This window comes from Mesoplodon mirus (assembly GCF_964341445.2).
Source record: "Mesoplodon mirus genome assembly, chromosome: 11".
Classification (NCBI taxonomy): Eukaryota; Metazoa; Chordata; class Mammalia; order Artiodactyla; family Ziphiidae; genus Mesoplodon; species Mesoplodon mirus.
Window position 1 is genome coordinate 45,672,519 of NC_138987.1, and position 16,235 is coordinate 45,688,753.

At 51.7% G+C, this 16,235-nt stretch overlaps 1 protein-coding gene across 8 annotated transcripts in view; it reads left to right on the forward strand.

Annotated features, from left to right (window-relative positions):
- Positions 1-16,235, forward strand: part of PPP6R2 (protein phosphatase 6 regulatory subunit 2) — an 85,210-nt gene that overhangs the window by 48,850 nt on the left and 20,125 nt on the right. For all 8 annotated transcript variants that reach the window (XM_082636988.1, XM_082636983.1, XM_082636986.1 and 5 more), the window contains 7 exons: positions 4,112-4,298; positions 9,407-9,544; positions 10,748-10,813; positions 12,521-12,633; positions 12,943-13,056; positions 14,164-14,290; positions 15,154-15,306. In XM_082636988.1, coding sequence (XP_082493114.1) covers positions 4,112-4,298; positions 9,407-9,544; positions 10,748-10,813; positions 12,521-12,633; positions 12,943-13,056; positions 14,164-14,290; positions 15,154-15,306 — 898 coding nt within the window. The remainder of the gene's footprint in view (positions 1-4,111; positions 4,299-9,406; positions 9,545-10,747; positions 10,814-12,520; positions 12,634-12,942; positions 13,057-14,163; positions 14,291-15,153; positions 15,307-16,235) is intronic.

Consider the following 16,235-nt stretch of genomic DNA (forward strand, 5'->3'; position numbering starts at 1 on the left):
GGACTCGCTCTGATAATTCCTGAGTCCACCTTCCGTGCTCCAGGATTTCGTCTTCCTCTTTTTTGTCTCCTTCCCCTGGCAAATCCTATTCCCTGGCAGCTTCCTGAGGAGGTCTGCGTGGGTGGCAAGGTTGGGGCGCAGCCTGAGTGCATGATTCTCCTTCCTGCTGGCTCTAAGCTCCCTCTGGTTTCCAGTCCAGACTGGACATGCGTCTCCTGAAATTTTGAAGACTCTATAGGTGTCTTCGTCAACTGAAAAAAAAAAACGTACAGCCTAAAAGCTGAGAATTATGTTTTATTTGGCGGAATTTCTAAGGACTTCAAGCCCTGGAGCCAGGACTCTCAGATCGCTCTGAGGGACAGCTCTAAAGAGTGAGGGAGGGGCCAGGATATATAGGAGTTTTTGCAACAAAGACCAGGTAGTCGGGACTTCAAAAGCTTACTGTTCATTAAAGAAAACCAGACATCTTAAGTTAAGGAATTTAGCACTTTTCTGTGTATGGAAAGATGCAAGAGTCTGGGCTCGGGACTTCCCTGGTTGGTGGTGCAGTGGTTAAGAATCCGCCTGCCAATGTAGGGGACACTGGTTCGAGCCCTGGTCCGGGAAGATCCCACATGCCGCAGAGCAACTAAGCCCATGTGCCACAACTACTGAGCCTGCGCTCTAGGGCCCGCGAGTCACCACTACTGAGCCTGCACGCCTAGAGCCCATGCTCCGCAACAAGAGAAGCCACCGCAATGAGAAGCCCGTGCACTGCAACAAAGAGTAGCCCCGCTCGCTGCAACTAGAGAAAGCCCGCGTGCAGCAATGAAGACCCAACGCAGCCAAAAAAAAGAGGAGTCTGGGCTCATGGAAATCATTCCTTTGATCTGCACCTCAGCTGTCTAGGGCCAGGATCCTGTGCTTTTCCCATCGTTGAGGGTGGCTGCTGTGGCTGAGCCGCTTTTCTCTCTCCCGAGTTCTCTCAGGGCTCACGGGGCAGGGCGGCCGGGAGGCTCTAGTGGCTTGATGGCTGCAGCACCCTTTGTTTACTGACAGGGCAGCATTTTTCATTCACATCTTCTAGTTCCTAGTTCCAGCCCTGCTGCTGACAAGTCTGATGCTTTCCTTAGGGGCATTTTAGGGCCTTTTCTAATCCTGTTGCTCTGGAATTTCCCAGTAATGTAACTTTATCCCCTGGGTTAAGATAGGGGAATCTCAGAAGCAGCACTAATAATCCAGGAGAGTTTTATAGTCAAAGAGTTTGGGAGAAATTAGTAGTAAATAAGTATTAAACTATAAGCAAACAAAACAAGGAGGAGGGGCTGGGAATCTCACTGAAATGTCAGAGTTTGGAGCAGAGAAAGGTTTTTTATTGCAGGGCCCTGCAGGGAGAATGGGTGGTTCATGCTCAAAAACTCCAAACACCCCGATTTCAAGGGAGAAGTTTTATAGGGAAAATTTGGGGTGAGGGCTGCGGAGTATGTGGCTTTCTTCTCATTGGTTGGTAGTCAGGTAACAGAGCAATGCTCCAGGAATCTTGGGCTCAGCCTCAAGTTACTGTCCTCCTCCTGGATGGAGGCCTTAGTTCTGCTGAAGAGCTCAAGGATACTGTTATGTGTATCCCTTGAGGAGGAACCAGGGCCTGCTCCATTGGTTCTTGACTGCCCCTCCCTTCCCTGATTAGCAACTGTCTGAACCTGCCCTTTGGAACATGTGGAATGTCAGGGAGGCTGAATGAAGCCTGTTTCCTACGAACAAGAAATGGTGGACACAGAAAGGCTTTTGTGCCCTGGAGGACTCCACAGCGTCCTTCTCGGTTTCATGAGCTGTGTCTCTGGTTGTCCACCCTCCTCCCCCAGGACCCTGAGACACAGACCTGCCTCGTGCGCCTGGCCTGCTTCCCTGGCCGCCCACCCTCTAGGTTCATTCCACGTAGTTTCTACCTCTCTCGTCTTTCCTTCTTTGCATTATGGCCACAGACGTCTATGTTCCATCTGCCGTGTTTAACTGGAATGGCTATTCCCTGCATAAATTATATAAATTATTAGAGCAGTACCTGTTTTTCTGAAGAATAATTATAAACTACTGATAGAGATCTCAGCCCCTCCACCTCGATGCAACCTTGTCTAATAAGTACAACAGCACCTTGTGGCTCAGCTCGCCACACACGTGCACAATCCGTGTGTGTGCGCGTGCACACACGCAGAGACTGCATGGGAGCCTTTCCGTGTGCTCTGGAGAAGCTTCCGTGCCTTTCTCTGGGGCGTGCTTCTCCCTTGTTGCTCGGCGAGTCTTGTTGTTTGGAGTCTGGTGGGCACCTCTCCGCCCGTGTCCTGTGGGGCCTCGTGCCGGCCTTGGGTGCTGCACTCTGGGCAGGCTCTCTGGCCTCTGCCCCTGGCGGCCCTGCACTGTCTGCTGTGCTGGTCACCGTGGGGCACGTCCACGGTACGGAGCTGCCCCATCTCATCCTCGTCACGACCCCATGAGCTGGCCACTGGCCACACCTCGTCTGGGCCCCTCTGTGTGGATCGGGCGTTCCCTCATACCTGGCTGCCCGCTTGGCTTCAGAAGGCCCTCTTCTCTGGGTGACGGGGAGCACCCACCCCACAGCCAGGCTGAGATCCTGTCCCCTCCCCTCCACGCTGGGCCGGCCGCGCGCTCCACCAGCTGTTTCCTCTAGACTCTCAAACCCAGGCCCTAGCTGACCACAGTGACCACCTGGGGTTAGGCCCTTGCTGGGGCCGTGTGGGTGGCTACCAGGAGCCGTAGGGTCATAGTGGCTGACCTTGATCCCAGGCTTACTGTGTGCCAGGCGCTGCTGCTCTGCTTTATATACAGCCTCGTGGGGAAGGTGGACACTCAGACCTCCATGTTCAGATAAAGCAGCCTAGACACAGAAACGTTAGGTAAGGTGCCTGAGGCTGCACAGCATGTCCCATGTAGCTTGGTGCCAGGTGTGCTCCGGGGCAGTCAGCCCCACAGGATGCTCCTGCCAGGTTCCTGCCTGCTCTGGCCCTGGGCACCCTCACCTGTGTTCCCAGATGTGCTGAGTGTGGCACCAGGCATTGTCACTGCACTGCTGTGGTGGACTCTGTCCTGGATGCAGCAGGACATTGGGTAGGCCTGTCCCAGGACCACAGCAGTGACCCCATGTCTGTCAGAGGGCCAGGCAGGGAGCACAGTGGTATGGGATTACACGTAATGGGATCAGGAGTATTTTGTGTCTGATCTTTTTTTTTTAAGTAAATAAATTTATTCATTTATTTATTTATTATTTTTGGCTGCATTGGGTCTTAGTTGCTGCGCGTGGGCTTTCTTTCATTTGTGGCGAGCGGGGGCTACTCTTCGTTGCGGTGCGTGGGCTTCTCATTGCGGTGGCTTCTCTTGTTGCCGAGCACGGGCTCTAGGTGCGCGGGCTTCAGTAGTTGTGGTGTGCAGGCTCAGTAGTTGTGGTGCACGGGCTTCAGTAGTTGTGGTGCACGGGCTTAGTTGCTCTGCGGCATGTGGGATCTTCCCGGACCAGGGCTCGAACCCGTGTTCCCTTCATTGGCAGGTGGATTCTTAACCACTGCGCCACCAGGGAAGCCCCTGTCTGATCATTTTTATCAAATGAATAGTACATCGTTTACATATATTGGTATTTCTTAATAATAATTTGCCTGCATAACACTTCAGAACTGGTACTGCATTGTAAACTGCTGATGAAGCATCTCTTCAGTCTGGGAACAAGCTGGATCTGTGCTTGTTGACCTGTGGGGTCAGGAAAGGCATGGAGAGGGGAGGACGAACCTGATGGAGGTGAGAGACATGGCAGGTGAGTACGAGGGCAGAGGAGAAGCCAAAAGATTAGGAAAGGTTCCGTAGAGAATGGGAATAGAGTCAGAAAATGTGGGATGTCAGAGTTTAGGGTATGAGGAGCCAGAAAAAGGTATGATGAAAACATTGAGGTTCTAGTAGTCAAAAATACCAGTTGGTCACAGAATAATCACATTTTTATTCTGTTCCAAGGTCTAGCCATGTTTGGTTTTTGCCTGTGGATCTGCTTCCTAAGAGGCAGATTATTCAAGTAGCTTTCTGAGCGGTGGGGAAGTCTCATTCACCTCCAGTTGCTTGCACTGTGCCCCTTCAGGTACCCAAACACAGCCTGTGAGCTGCTGACGTGTGACGTGCCGCAGATCAGCGACAGGCTGGGAGGGGACGAGACTTTGCTCAACCTCCTTTACGACTTCTTGAACCGTGAGCCGCCTCTCAATCCTCTCCTCGCCAGTTTTTTCAGCAAGACCATAGGCAGTCTCATTGCAAGAAGAACTGAACAGGTACTCATCCGCCAAGCCCGCGAGATGTGGGAGGGAGGCGTGGCTGACGCCGTCGCATCTTGCCCTCAGCCACTGCTGTGTGACCCGTGCATCAGGCTGTGGGGGGCAGGCTTCTGACTGTTCTGTGGGACCCACGTGGAGCAGTGTGGGCCGCTGCTGTGGGAGCTGGGATCTGATTAAGAAAGTGGCTTCCCAAGAGAGACTTCCTCTGGCCGGCTCTGAAATAAGCAGCACCTCTGCCACCCCTGGGAGCTGCGCAGGGCCCCAAACCAGGCCAGCTCGTCCTGTCACTGACCAGTCATGGGTGTGAGATCCAGGACATGCCTGCATCATGGCAGGACATTAGGGTGTCTGCTGCTGCACCTGTGTGGGTGGCGGGTGCCTGTATGTCTAGGGCACTTATTGTTTCAAAGCAAATAAAAGGAAATGCCTAGGACTTCCCTGGCCGTCCAGCAGTTAGTATTTCGTGCTTCCACTGCAGGAGGTATGGGTTTGATCCCTGGTTGGGGAACTAAGATCCCACAAGCCACGCGGTGCAGCCAAAAAAAGGAAATGCCTAGTAATAGGTTTCTGTAAAGCAGGGAGTGAACTCGTTTCATTCAGCTGGAGCGTGGGCCTCCTGGAGGCCATGTTTGCTCCACGGTTGCTCCTGCCTTGCATCTGCCCTTGCAGGTGCGTGCTTCGGCACCACACACCGTAGATGGCACAGAAGGGGCATGAGGTTTGCTGGCACCTGTGCCTGTTACCTGCTTCAGGAGTCGGCCTTGTCAGTCTTCTTTCACCTTTCTCCCTGCTCACCATCCCCCAGGCACTATTTCAAAACAAACCCCAGATGGCACGTCATTTCTTTTGTCAATATTTCAGTGTGTATCTCTAAAATATAAGGACTTCCTTTTCTCCAGGCATTGCGCCACATGGTCGTAACTAGGATGTATGTGTGGTCAGCTTGAATGGCTGAAGTGAGAGTGGTTGGGCCAGTTTGCAGTCCCAGCAGCAGAGCATGGCAGTTCCTGCTCTTCCACTTCCTCTCCAGCCCTGACTAATATTATCACTTGGTTTATCTTATCTCTGCTGATGGTGTATATAACAGCATTGTGCTTTTAGTTTGCATCTCCCTGGTGACTAGTGAGGATGAGAACCTTTTCATATATTAATTGGCCATTTAGATGTTTTTTGTGTGAAGTCTCTTGCCCATTTTCTATCAGGCTGTCTCTTCTTTTTTCATTTGTAGGAATTCTCTCTATTTTGGGGATACAAGTCCTTTGTTGATTTCTTTTTTTGGGGGGGGGGTGCGGCGTGCCACGCAGCTTGCAGGATCTTAGTTCCCTGACCAGGTATTGAACCCACGCCCTCAGTAGCGAAAGCCAAGAGTCCCACCCACTGGACTGCCAGGGAATTCCCCCTTTGTTGATTTTGTGTTGCAAACATCTTTTCCCACTCTGCTTGCTGGGTTTGGTTTTGTTTTTTACTCTCTTAATGGTATCTTTTAATGAGCAGAGATCCTGATTTTCGTATAGTCCAAGTCATAACTCTTTTTATTTGTTTGGTTTTTGGTTGTTGTTGTTGTTTTGTTAAGAAGCTTCTGCCGACTTCGAAATCATAAAGATAATTCTCTTACTACTCTTCTGTGTTATCTTTTAGAAGCTTTATTGTTTTACCTTTCATATTTCTACCTACAGTCTACCTGGAATTGATTCTTGTAAATGGTGTAAGATTGAAGTATTTCTTTTAATATGGTAATCCAGTTGACCCAGCACTGTATTGATAAGGCCATTCTTTCTCAATTGCTTTACAGTGTCCCTCTTGTCATAAATCAAGCAATCACGTGTGTATATGTTTCTGATCTACTGTCCTGTTTGTAATTATGAACACAGCACTATTTAACTACTGTAGCTTTTTAAGTTTTGATGTTTGATAGAATTAGTCCTCTCACTTTGTTTTTCTTCAAGGTTATTTTTACTATTCTTTGCCTTTTGCATTATTTTAGGATGAACAAATTTTAGAGTGAGTTTGTCAGTTTCCACATTCTCCCCTGTTCCCCAGAAAAACCTGCTGAAATTTTGATTAGGCTTGCATTTCCTATAGATTGGGGTTGGCTAATTATGGCCCACAGGCCAAAACCAGCCTGCCCCTATTTTGTAAAAGAAACTTTACTGAAACACAGCTACTCCCGTTTGTTTACATATTATCTATGGCTGCTTTTGTGCTGTAGCAAAAAGCTGAGTAGTTAGGGCTTCTTTAATTTCTCTCAGTAACCAAGTTCTTTGGGTAGCGGTCTTACATATTTTTCGTTATGTTTATCCTTAGGTACTTGATATTTTCACGTTATTCTAAACAGTGTCTTTTTTATTGAAAATTTTTATTGAGATAATTGTAGATTCACATGCAGTTTTATGAAATAATATAAAGCTATCTTTTGTACACTTTGCCTGGTTTCCTTCAGTGGTGACATTTTGTAAAATACTAGCAGAAGATCACAACCAGGACATTGACATTTCACTTGTAGTCATTTGTGTGTGTATATGTATTAAGTTCAATACAATTTATAACTTGTGTAGGTTCGTGTCTCCACCATCAGCCAAGATACTGAACGGTTCTTAAACCATAAGGATCCTGTGTGTTGCCCTTTTATAACTACTCCCACCTTCCTCTGGCCTCTATCCCTTCACCCATCCCTAACCTCTGGCAACCACTCATCTGTTTCATTTCAGAAATTTTGTTTTTTCAAACTTATTTAAATTAAATCATATAACATATAGCCTTATGGCTTTTTTTTCTAGCATACATCCCTGAAGAGTCATCCAAGTTGTTGTATGTATCAGTACTACATTCCCTTTTATTGCAGAATAGTGTTCCATGGTGTGGATGGAACACAGTGTGTTAAACCATTCACATGTTGAAGGACATCTGGGCTGATTCCAGTTTTTGGAAATTATCAATAAAGCTGCTGTTCTAATAATTTATATTCTTTTTACATTTTTTTAAATTTTTATTTTTGACCACACTGCACGGCATGCGGGATCTTAGTTCCCCACCAGGGATCAAACCCATGCCCCCTGCAGTGGAAGCATGGAGTCGTAACCACTGGACTGCCAGGGAATTCCTTATATTCTTTTTTTAAATCTATGTATAAGATCATACCATCTGTGATTAATGACAATTTTATTTTGTCCTTTATAAATCTTACACTTTTAGTCTCTTTTTCTTGCCTTGTTGCATTGTCTGGAACCTTTAATACACTGTTGAATTGAAGTGGTGATAGTGGGCCTCTGTTTTATTTATTGCCTCTGAGGAAAAGCTTTCACTGTTTTACAATTAAGTATGTTGTTTGTTGTGGAGTTTTTGTAGATTTTTTTATAAGACTATTCCTAGTCTTATTAGTTTATAACATGAATGTTGAAATGTGTGAAATGTTTTTACCGTATCTATTGAGTTCATCATATGATTTTTCTTTTTTATTCTGTTAATAGGTAAATTCCACTGATAAGTTTTCTAATGTTAAACCAACCTTGATTTCCTGGAATATACCCAACTTGATTGTGATATATTATGCTTTTTTTCATATTGCTTTCTTTTTAAGAATTTTTGTATCTGTGGCCATCAGTGAGATTGGCTTATAATTTCCTTTCCTTTTCTTTTTTGTTTTTAATTTTTATTGGGGTATAATTGATTTACAATGTTGTGTTAGTTTCAAGTGTACAGCAAAGTGAATCTATTATACATATACACATATCCACTCTTTTTTAGATTCTTTTCCCTTATAGGCCATTATAGAGTATTGAGTAGAGTTCCCTGTGCTATACAGTAGGTCCTTATATAATTTCCTTTTCTTAAAGTGCCCACATCAAGTTTTTGGAATCAAGGTTTTATGTCCTCATACAATGATATGGGGCATCTTCTCTCATTTTATGTTCCCTGGAAGAGTCCTGCATAAGATTGGGGTTATTTTTCTTTGAATGTTTGATAGAATTCACTAGTAAAGCCTTTAGAGCCTGGAGTCTTCTGTATGGGGAGGCTTTTAATTAGAGATTTTGTTTCTTTTGACGCTCTAGAACTCCAGATTTTCTCTTTCTTCTTGTCAGTTTACGTAAGTGAGTTTTTCAAAGAAGTTTTTCATTTTTCCAAATTTACAGAAATTGGCATAAACTTGTTCGGGATAACCTCTTATAATAGTGTTTATATCTGTAGGGTGTGTAGGGATGTTCCCTGGAGGCTTCTCTGCTGTTTTCAGTCTTTCTCTCTAGGAGTTTAATCACGCTTTTCAAAGAACCCCCGCCCCCGCCCCCGCCCCCACACCCCTATTGCCTCTCTTCTCTCTCTTCCTCCTCCTTCCCCTCCTCCCCTTCACTTCTGGCATGAGGATTCTGGCATGAGGATGGTTGGGATCCCTTGCCTCTTCCGTGTCCCCGTTGCCCCCAGTAGAGTCCTGGGTCTGTGCAGTGGCCTGGACTCGCAGGCACCTCGTCTCTGTGGCCAACTGAGCCGAGCTTGCCAACACGTGGCCAAGAAGGCCTCTGCCTGGGCTTCTCCCATCTCTCTGCGCTCAGGCACCACACCCTGTGACTGCACACTGAGCCAGCCAGCTGCGTCGTGTCTTGTCGGCTCTGGTCACCAGCCAGCCGCACCCCTCTGCCTCTGCTTTTCTGAAACCTCAGTCCTTTCCCTTCAGCCACCTGTGGGGCCTGTCAGCTTTCTGGGTTTGTGTCCCCTGTCCGGGAGCTGTCAGTGATGGCCACCCCAGGCTCAGCTCTGTCTGCACTGGTCATTTCTGCTGGGAAGACTTGAGCTGGTGCATGTGGAGTGGCTGCTGTGCCATCTCACTCGGGTGCTGGGGCTGCACTGGTGCCCAGTCTCGGTGTGTGGCAAACTCCGCCAGCCCGGGGTCCTCTCAGGCCCCCACCGCCTCGTGGACTCGCTTGTGTTCAGGGCTCTGCCTGTCATTGCTGGGGAGCGGCGGAGGGGGCTTTCTTACAACTCTTTCTACGTCTTTCCGTTATTTCTGCTCACTGTTGTTGAAAATGAATCTTTCCCATGGCAGTTCTTGGGGGCAGCTTCTCCTGGTGGTCAGGGTCTGCCCTGCTCACCTCTCAGGGGCTGTCTGGTTGCAGGTGATTGTGTTCTTGAGGAAGAAGGACAAGTTCATCAGCCTGCTGTTGAAGCACATTGGCACCTCGGCCCTCATGGACCTGCTGCTGCGCCTGGTCAGCTGCGTAGAGCCCGCCGGGCTCCGGCAGGAGGTCCTGCATGTGAGTGTGTGGGCCCCCTCCTCCCTGGAGCCCCTCCCCGTCTGCGCAGGTTCTGCACATTCTCCGAGTGTGGAGTAAGTGCCTGGTATAAGGAGGCTGGAGCTGGTGAAGCAGCACCAGGGTGCCCAGCACCCCAGCTTTCCACCCAGCAGGACCTTCCCCTCCGGAGGAGAACCCCTCAGGGGTTCTCGTCAAGGCTTGTATTTGAGACTGGGTCTGGCGTCTGCACCTTTTCTCTTGTCCTGCCTCAGTCCATTCATTAGCAGAGAGAAGAAGTGGGCTTCCTCACTTGTGCCCCACCCCCGGGGCTGCTAGGTCTCCACTGGGCGCTGGTCCTGTGCCCGAGTATGTGCCCGAGAAGAAACAGTTGCCAAAGAGGATTCCATGCAGGGAAGTTTCGAAGACCAGAGTTGGCCTGTTGTTTGTCCTGGAGCGTGTGCCTGTGTCTGTCCTGCCAGTTTTCACAGCGAGAGGGCTACCCATAGCTCCCTGAGGGCTTTCCCAGAAAAGGGGAGGATGCTCAACCCAGAGAAGCCCAGGAAATGAGTGCTGGACACACAGTTTGCTGCTGTTTGGCAGGTTTTGTTTGTAATGCAGCTTAAAATAGAATAAGTAAACCATTGGTCCTTCTTGACAGTTTTCCAGCTCCTGGAATTAGGTGGCAGTTGTCACTCTTAGATTCATAACTCGCTCCATTGTGGAGCAGCTTCCCACTAAGAATTCATCGTAGCGGCTGGTGTGGCACAGTGGGAGCAGCGAGAACGCCAGCCGTCGTCGAGCGTCAGTGGGAAGCCGGCCCTTACGGCACTGAGCCCGCTTGTGGGTGAGGAAGTGCGTGGGGGAGCCGGACTGACCTGGAAAGGCTCGGGCGCTGCAGGGAGCAGCTGGCTGTGTGCTGGGAGAGCCCCACCGGCGCGGGTGGCTCCCGGCTCCGCTTCGGAGACGTCCTAAAAACAGAGCTCGCGTGTGTTTAAGAGTCTGAGCCATTAGGGCATGTGGAAGGGGATTCCCTCCTTTACAGTCTTCGGGCCACTCCAGAATTCGGCCACTGCTTGTGCTTTCTGGGTCTGGGTGGACGCACGTGTTGGGTGAAGTATCTCTGTGCCAGAACCTGGCGCGTGGATTTCTGTTGCACTGAAGGACTTTCCTTCCATTTCGTCAGGTGTGAGCGGAGTCACTTACGGGCCTCATTTTCCCTTTCAGTGGCTTAATGAAGAGAAGATCATCCAGAGACTGGTGGAGTTGATCCATCCGAGTCAGGATGAAGATGTGAGTACGGGGCTCGTGGACCCCACCTTTGAGCAGGAGCCCCTCGCTCAGGGCTGGCGGAGCGCACTCTCCACTGCTGTCTGAGGGGGCAAGTCACTCCTTTCCTCAGATGCTCTTCTTCCTTTAATCAAGCACTGACTTGTAGACTTTTTTTTTTCTAAAATATAGTACATACATATTATAAAAGAACAAGCTGAATAGAATTGTATTAGTTATCTATGGCTGAGTAACAGATGACCCCAAAACTTAGTTGCTTATAACAGTAAGTATTTTTTATCTCAGTTTTTATGGGCCAGGGGTCACAGGTCCTCTGCCCAGGGTCTCTCACAAGACTATGGTCACCTCAGGGCTCAACGAGGGGAGGGTCCACCCCCAGGGTCACCTGTGGCTCTGCAGGACTCAGTTCCTTATTTTATTTATTTATTTGTTTGTTTGTTTATTTTTATTTCTTGGCTGTGTGGCATGTGGGATCTTAGTTCCCTGACCAGGGATCGAACCCACGCCCCCTACCCATACCCCTTGCATTGGAAACACAGAGTCTTAACCACTGGACCACCAGGGAAGTGCCAGGACTCAGCTTCCTGAGGGCTGCTGGCTGAGGCTGCCCTTGGCCCATGCCCCCCGGGCCTCTCCGCAGGGCAGCTCGCAGCCTGCTGCTGGTCCTCTGGGGCAGGCACCTGACCTACAGGTGACAGTCCTCGCTGGCCTGCCACCCCCGTGAGTGCTGGTTCTAGCCTGTGCTCGAGGAGATGGGGTCTACAGGGGCGTGAGCTCCGGAGGGAGCGTGTGGGGTGGCAGTGGGGCTCCTTCTCTCAGCCCCTGCCCACTCCTTGCGGTATCACAGTTGAGAGTGTGGGGTATATCCCGATAGGCCTTTTCCTACACGTGACAACTGCACGCAACTGCACACGCATGGTCTCCTTAGCACTTTGGAGAACGGTGGTGCTGACTCATGTCTGAGCCTTTGCTGCTGCCTGGCTGTGCTGTTTGGGGCTCTTTTGGCCCATGGGCCTGGCCAGGCAGCCGGGCAAGGGTGTCTGTGCTCCAGATCGGGGAAGGGAGATGCCCCTCCACCAGTGTGAACGCTGTGAGCTCACTGGCCCCTTCCCAGTCCCCGAGGCAGCTGGGAGGCCGCGGAGGCAACCTGGCTGCTTTCAGTCTTGCCTAAAACAGTCATGAAGCACTTCCTTCAGCTCGGTTTCCCGTGGCGTGCACGTCAGGGCTGCTTGTTAGGTGCTCCCTGCGCCGCACCAGCGGCTGAGTTTCTCTCCGACCCTGTTCATCTGCTCCACAGACTCATGCCCACATGGCTGGCAAAGGCACTGAATCAGAGGTTCTGAATTTTTATGGGCTTAATGTTTCTCTAGAAAAGTTGAGTCCTTTATTTTCTCTGTAGCAACTGTCCTGTTTTCATGAGCTCACAGGACCCACCCTGTGTATTAATAGCCACTTGTGTCAGTACCACGGGCACACTCACGGTGTCTGTCAGAGGGTATAGAGCGATGTCTGCGTGGCGTGCTCGACCGTCGAGGCCCCGTGGGAGCTCTTGGGCGGTGGCCAGATCTGCGCCCTGCGGTGAGAGGCAGGCCAGGTGTCCCTGAGACGAACCGACTTCGAGTCCAGCGCCTCAGCGGACCCGCCACAGGAGCCGCTCTGACCGTGCAGCAGGCTGGCCCTGAAGGCAGCTCTTCGCCCCCGTCTTTGCAGAGGCAGTCCAACGCTTCTCAGACGCTCTGCGACATCGTCAGGCTGGGCAGGGAGCAGGGCAGCCAGCTGCAGGAGGCTCCAGAGCCAGACCCCCTCCTCACGGTGCTGGAGTCGTGAGTGTGGCCCGCGGCGCTGGGGGGCCTGGGCTGGGGGCCAGGGACCCCGCCACCTCCTCTGATCGTTTCTGAGGAACTCGCCCCGATCCAGAGTTAACTTGATGGGCCTCTTTCTCACGGGAGGTGTCTCCTGGCAGGTTGAGAGAGTGCGGGCCCCCGGGGCAGCCGTGTCCTAAAAACCCTGGGTGCGTGGCCCGAGCCCCGAGCGGGGCCTCTCCGGGATTCAGGGCGCTGCTCCTTCGGCGGGGGTGGGGGCGGGGTCTGTGCATCCCCCTGCCAGGCGGTGACCTTGCGCGTGTCTGACAGGCAGGACTGCGTGGAACGGCTGCTGAGGAACATGTTTGACGGAGCCCAGACCGAGCTCTGCCTCGTCAGCGGGACCCAGGTGTTGCTGACCTTGCTTGAACCCCGGCGGGCGGGGTGAGTGTCCCCTGGGAGGGAGGGTGCTGCCACTTCAGTGACGCGAGGCCCAGGGGCGTGGCCGGGGGTGCTGTGTGTGCTTTTAATGTTTCTAACAATGCAGGTGATCATGGGGATGGACTCTCCTTGTTGAAAAGATAAACTTTATGGCTGTAAAGTCCCCTTTGACCTTTGCCATCAATCACATTCCCACCTCAGCCCAAAGGCACCCCCTGTCGCCAGTTTGCAAAGTGTTTGTAGACGTGTGTGCAGAATCGGCATGGCCAGTGGGCCCCAAGGACTGTCCCGATGAGTACCCCCAGCACGTGTGTGTGTGTATATGTGTGTGTATGTGTATATGTATGTATGTGTGTTTATATGTGTGTATATGTACGTGTGTTTGCGTGTGCACTTCTGTCTGCTCTGTCCTGTCACATGCCGTGCTGGTGGTCTGATTCCCAAGGAGACTGCAGTTCCCTCGTGTCCTCGCTCTGGAAGGAGCTTCGCTGTAGCCCCCAGCACTGATAGCCTGTGCTGTTTTTTTAAAGAAAAAGAACAACCAGAAAATAACAAGAAATTGACTTAATCTCAATGGTGAGATTATTAGCAGTTTCTTTCTCTCACTCTGGTACCCAATACATGTTTATTAGTTTATTACCTAAAAACAGAATTATGATGTTACCATCGTTTTCTCTAGTTAGAAACCAGAATATTGCTTATTCATCTTTATGAGCCCAGGAAGGCTGGGCCCTTCCCGCAGGAAGTGGGGACTCTGGTGAGGGCCTCGCCTGCGATGCAGGGACAGCATGACAATGCAGAAAACAGACGATCCAGTTCATTCTCTTTGCTTTTTTATCTTTTTATGTGGCCTTTTTTATCCTTTTATGGCCAGTCCTGTCTGTTTCTCAGCCGAGGAGTGGGGTCGACAGTGAAGGTTTTCAAGGTGGGAGGAGGGAACAGAGCTGGTTCGGGGGTGTGACGCCCACAGCCCGTCAGGGCCATCACCTGGGCACGGCCCCCACCCCCATACGGTCAGCAGCCTCCCTGGAGACGACAGGTGGGCACGTCGGTAGGGGGTGTGGTGTGATGGGACCAGTGTCCCTGTGTCCAGCTGCCTCTGGTCCACAGGATGGAGGGCTTGCTAGACTCCTGCTCTCAGGGACTGGACAGGCTGTGTGCCGTCAGCTCCGGCGTCCTGCGCGGCATCGAGCCTCGGCTGAAGGACTTCCACCAGCTTCTGCTCAGCCCGCCAAAGGTAAGTGCCCTGAGCAAAGGTCGGGGGCTCTGGAGAACTCGTGGGCTGGGTCGCTTGCAAGGCAAGGACCCCACTCGCCGCCCAGGATGACAAGCGCACTCAGACCGCATCTGCCGAGTGTCCATCTTCTCTTTGGAGAGTTGGATGGTTCGCCACCCCCCAGGCAACTCCTGCCTTCTGACGGGGGGCGGTCCGAGAGCCCGAGTGCCTCTTGAGTTGGGGGCACCCAGCCAAGGGGTCAGGGGGTCCCAGGGGAGACCCTTTGCTCAGCTGAGCAGCGGTGGTCATGGTGAGGAAGACCCAGTCCCTCTCCACCTCAGTGCCCCAGGCACAGCAACCTTCGCCTCTCCTGGTGCCTCTCTTTGGCACCCGCCGTGGTCTACCATACTGTTTCTTACATTTATCAGTTTGCTTGTGGTCTGCCTTCCCCACTAGAAAGGAGGACTCATGAAGTCAGGGATTCTGGAACATTCTAATGAAAAGGTAGATGCACTGTGCTCCGTGTGTGGGATCACCTCGTCTCACGAGGCCAGCCTTGTTGTCAGTCTCCTCTGTCTTACATGCGGAGGTCACATCCCTTCGGCTGGCAGGCTGAGACCAGAGTGCCCTAGGCACCCAGGAGCAGCGGCCCACCCTCACTCAGTCTTGTGAACCCTGAGGGGAGCGGTGGGGCTCTTAACCCGACTGACCCCTTGTTTCCTCCTGCAGACCACGTTGCCTTGAGGACCCCTCCCCGGCTGGGCCACGTCATGCAGCAGCGGCCCTGGCCCTTCGACCAGGGTCAGGTCAAAGAGAAGCCCACACGTGGGTGGTGATCACACTGGTCACAAGGCTCTAACTGGGCAGTCCTTTTGTGTTTGCAGAAAGCGGCGATCCTGACCACCATTGGCGTGCTGGAGGAGCCCCTGGGTAACGCCCGCCTGCACGGAGCTCGCCTCGTGGCCGCCCTGCTGCACACGAACACGCCCAGCATCAACCAGGAGCTCTGCCGGCTCAACACCATGGGCCTGCTGCTGGTGAGCGGACACCTGCCCAGCCTGGGGCCTCGGGGCTGGGCAGCCAGACCTCAGCATCCAGGTGAAGGCCTGCCCGAAGGGAGGCTCCGGTTCGGTCCTGGGACAGGCACAGTCTGTGCAGAGACCGCATCCTGCCCCCCAGGCTTGACGCCAGGTCGCTGGTGAGGTGCACTGAGCGACGCTGGGACCCGCCTCCGTGTAGGCTCGTGCGGGGCTGCCCTGGAAGCAGAGGGAGCGGGTAATATGGTCCCTCCCCTTTCTGATTTCTGCCTTAATAGAGAACTTAGTAGCTCTTCAGCCTAAAACGCCCTAAAGAGCTGCTCCTCATCCCCACAGTAAAGGCAGAGCCTGTGGGGAGCTCCTCTGGTGAGCACGCCCTGGGCGTCTGAGGGAGGGTCTGCAGGCAGTGACCACAGGGCGGTGCTGACAGGGAGGGGACCTCGCCCAAGCTGATGCATCCCCAGCCTTCTCCTCAGCCTTGCCCTTGGGCCTCTGCTCCCAGGAAGCTGAAATATCCTTAAATTTAAATCTCAATCCCAGGAGGAGCTGCCTTGGACCTGGGCCTGAAGGACTGCCTGCCTCAGGCGTCCTTCCAGCGTTTGGAAGTCACTGGGCTCTGCTATGACTGTAGAGCCTGGATGTGGGTCAGAGGGCGACTAGGAAAGACCTCACTCATTTCCTTTCCTCTCCTCCGAGAAAGTTCTCTCTCTCCCACTCCCCCTTTCTACTTTTCATTTATTGTGGCAAAATATATTAACGTGAAACACACCATTTGAATAACTTTCAAGCATATGGTTCAACGTTCACGTTGTTGTATAACCATTACCACTATTTCCAGGACTTTCTCATCTTCTCCAGCTCTGAGCATTAAACACTCGGTCCTCATCCCCCCGCCAGTCCCCAGCCCTGGCACCCACCCTTCTACTTTC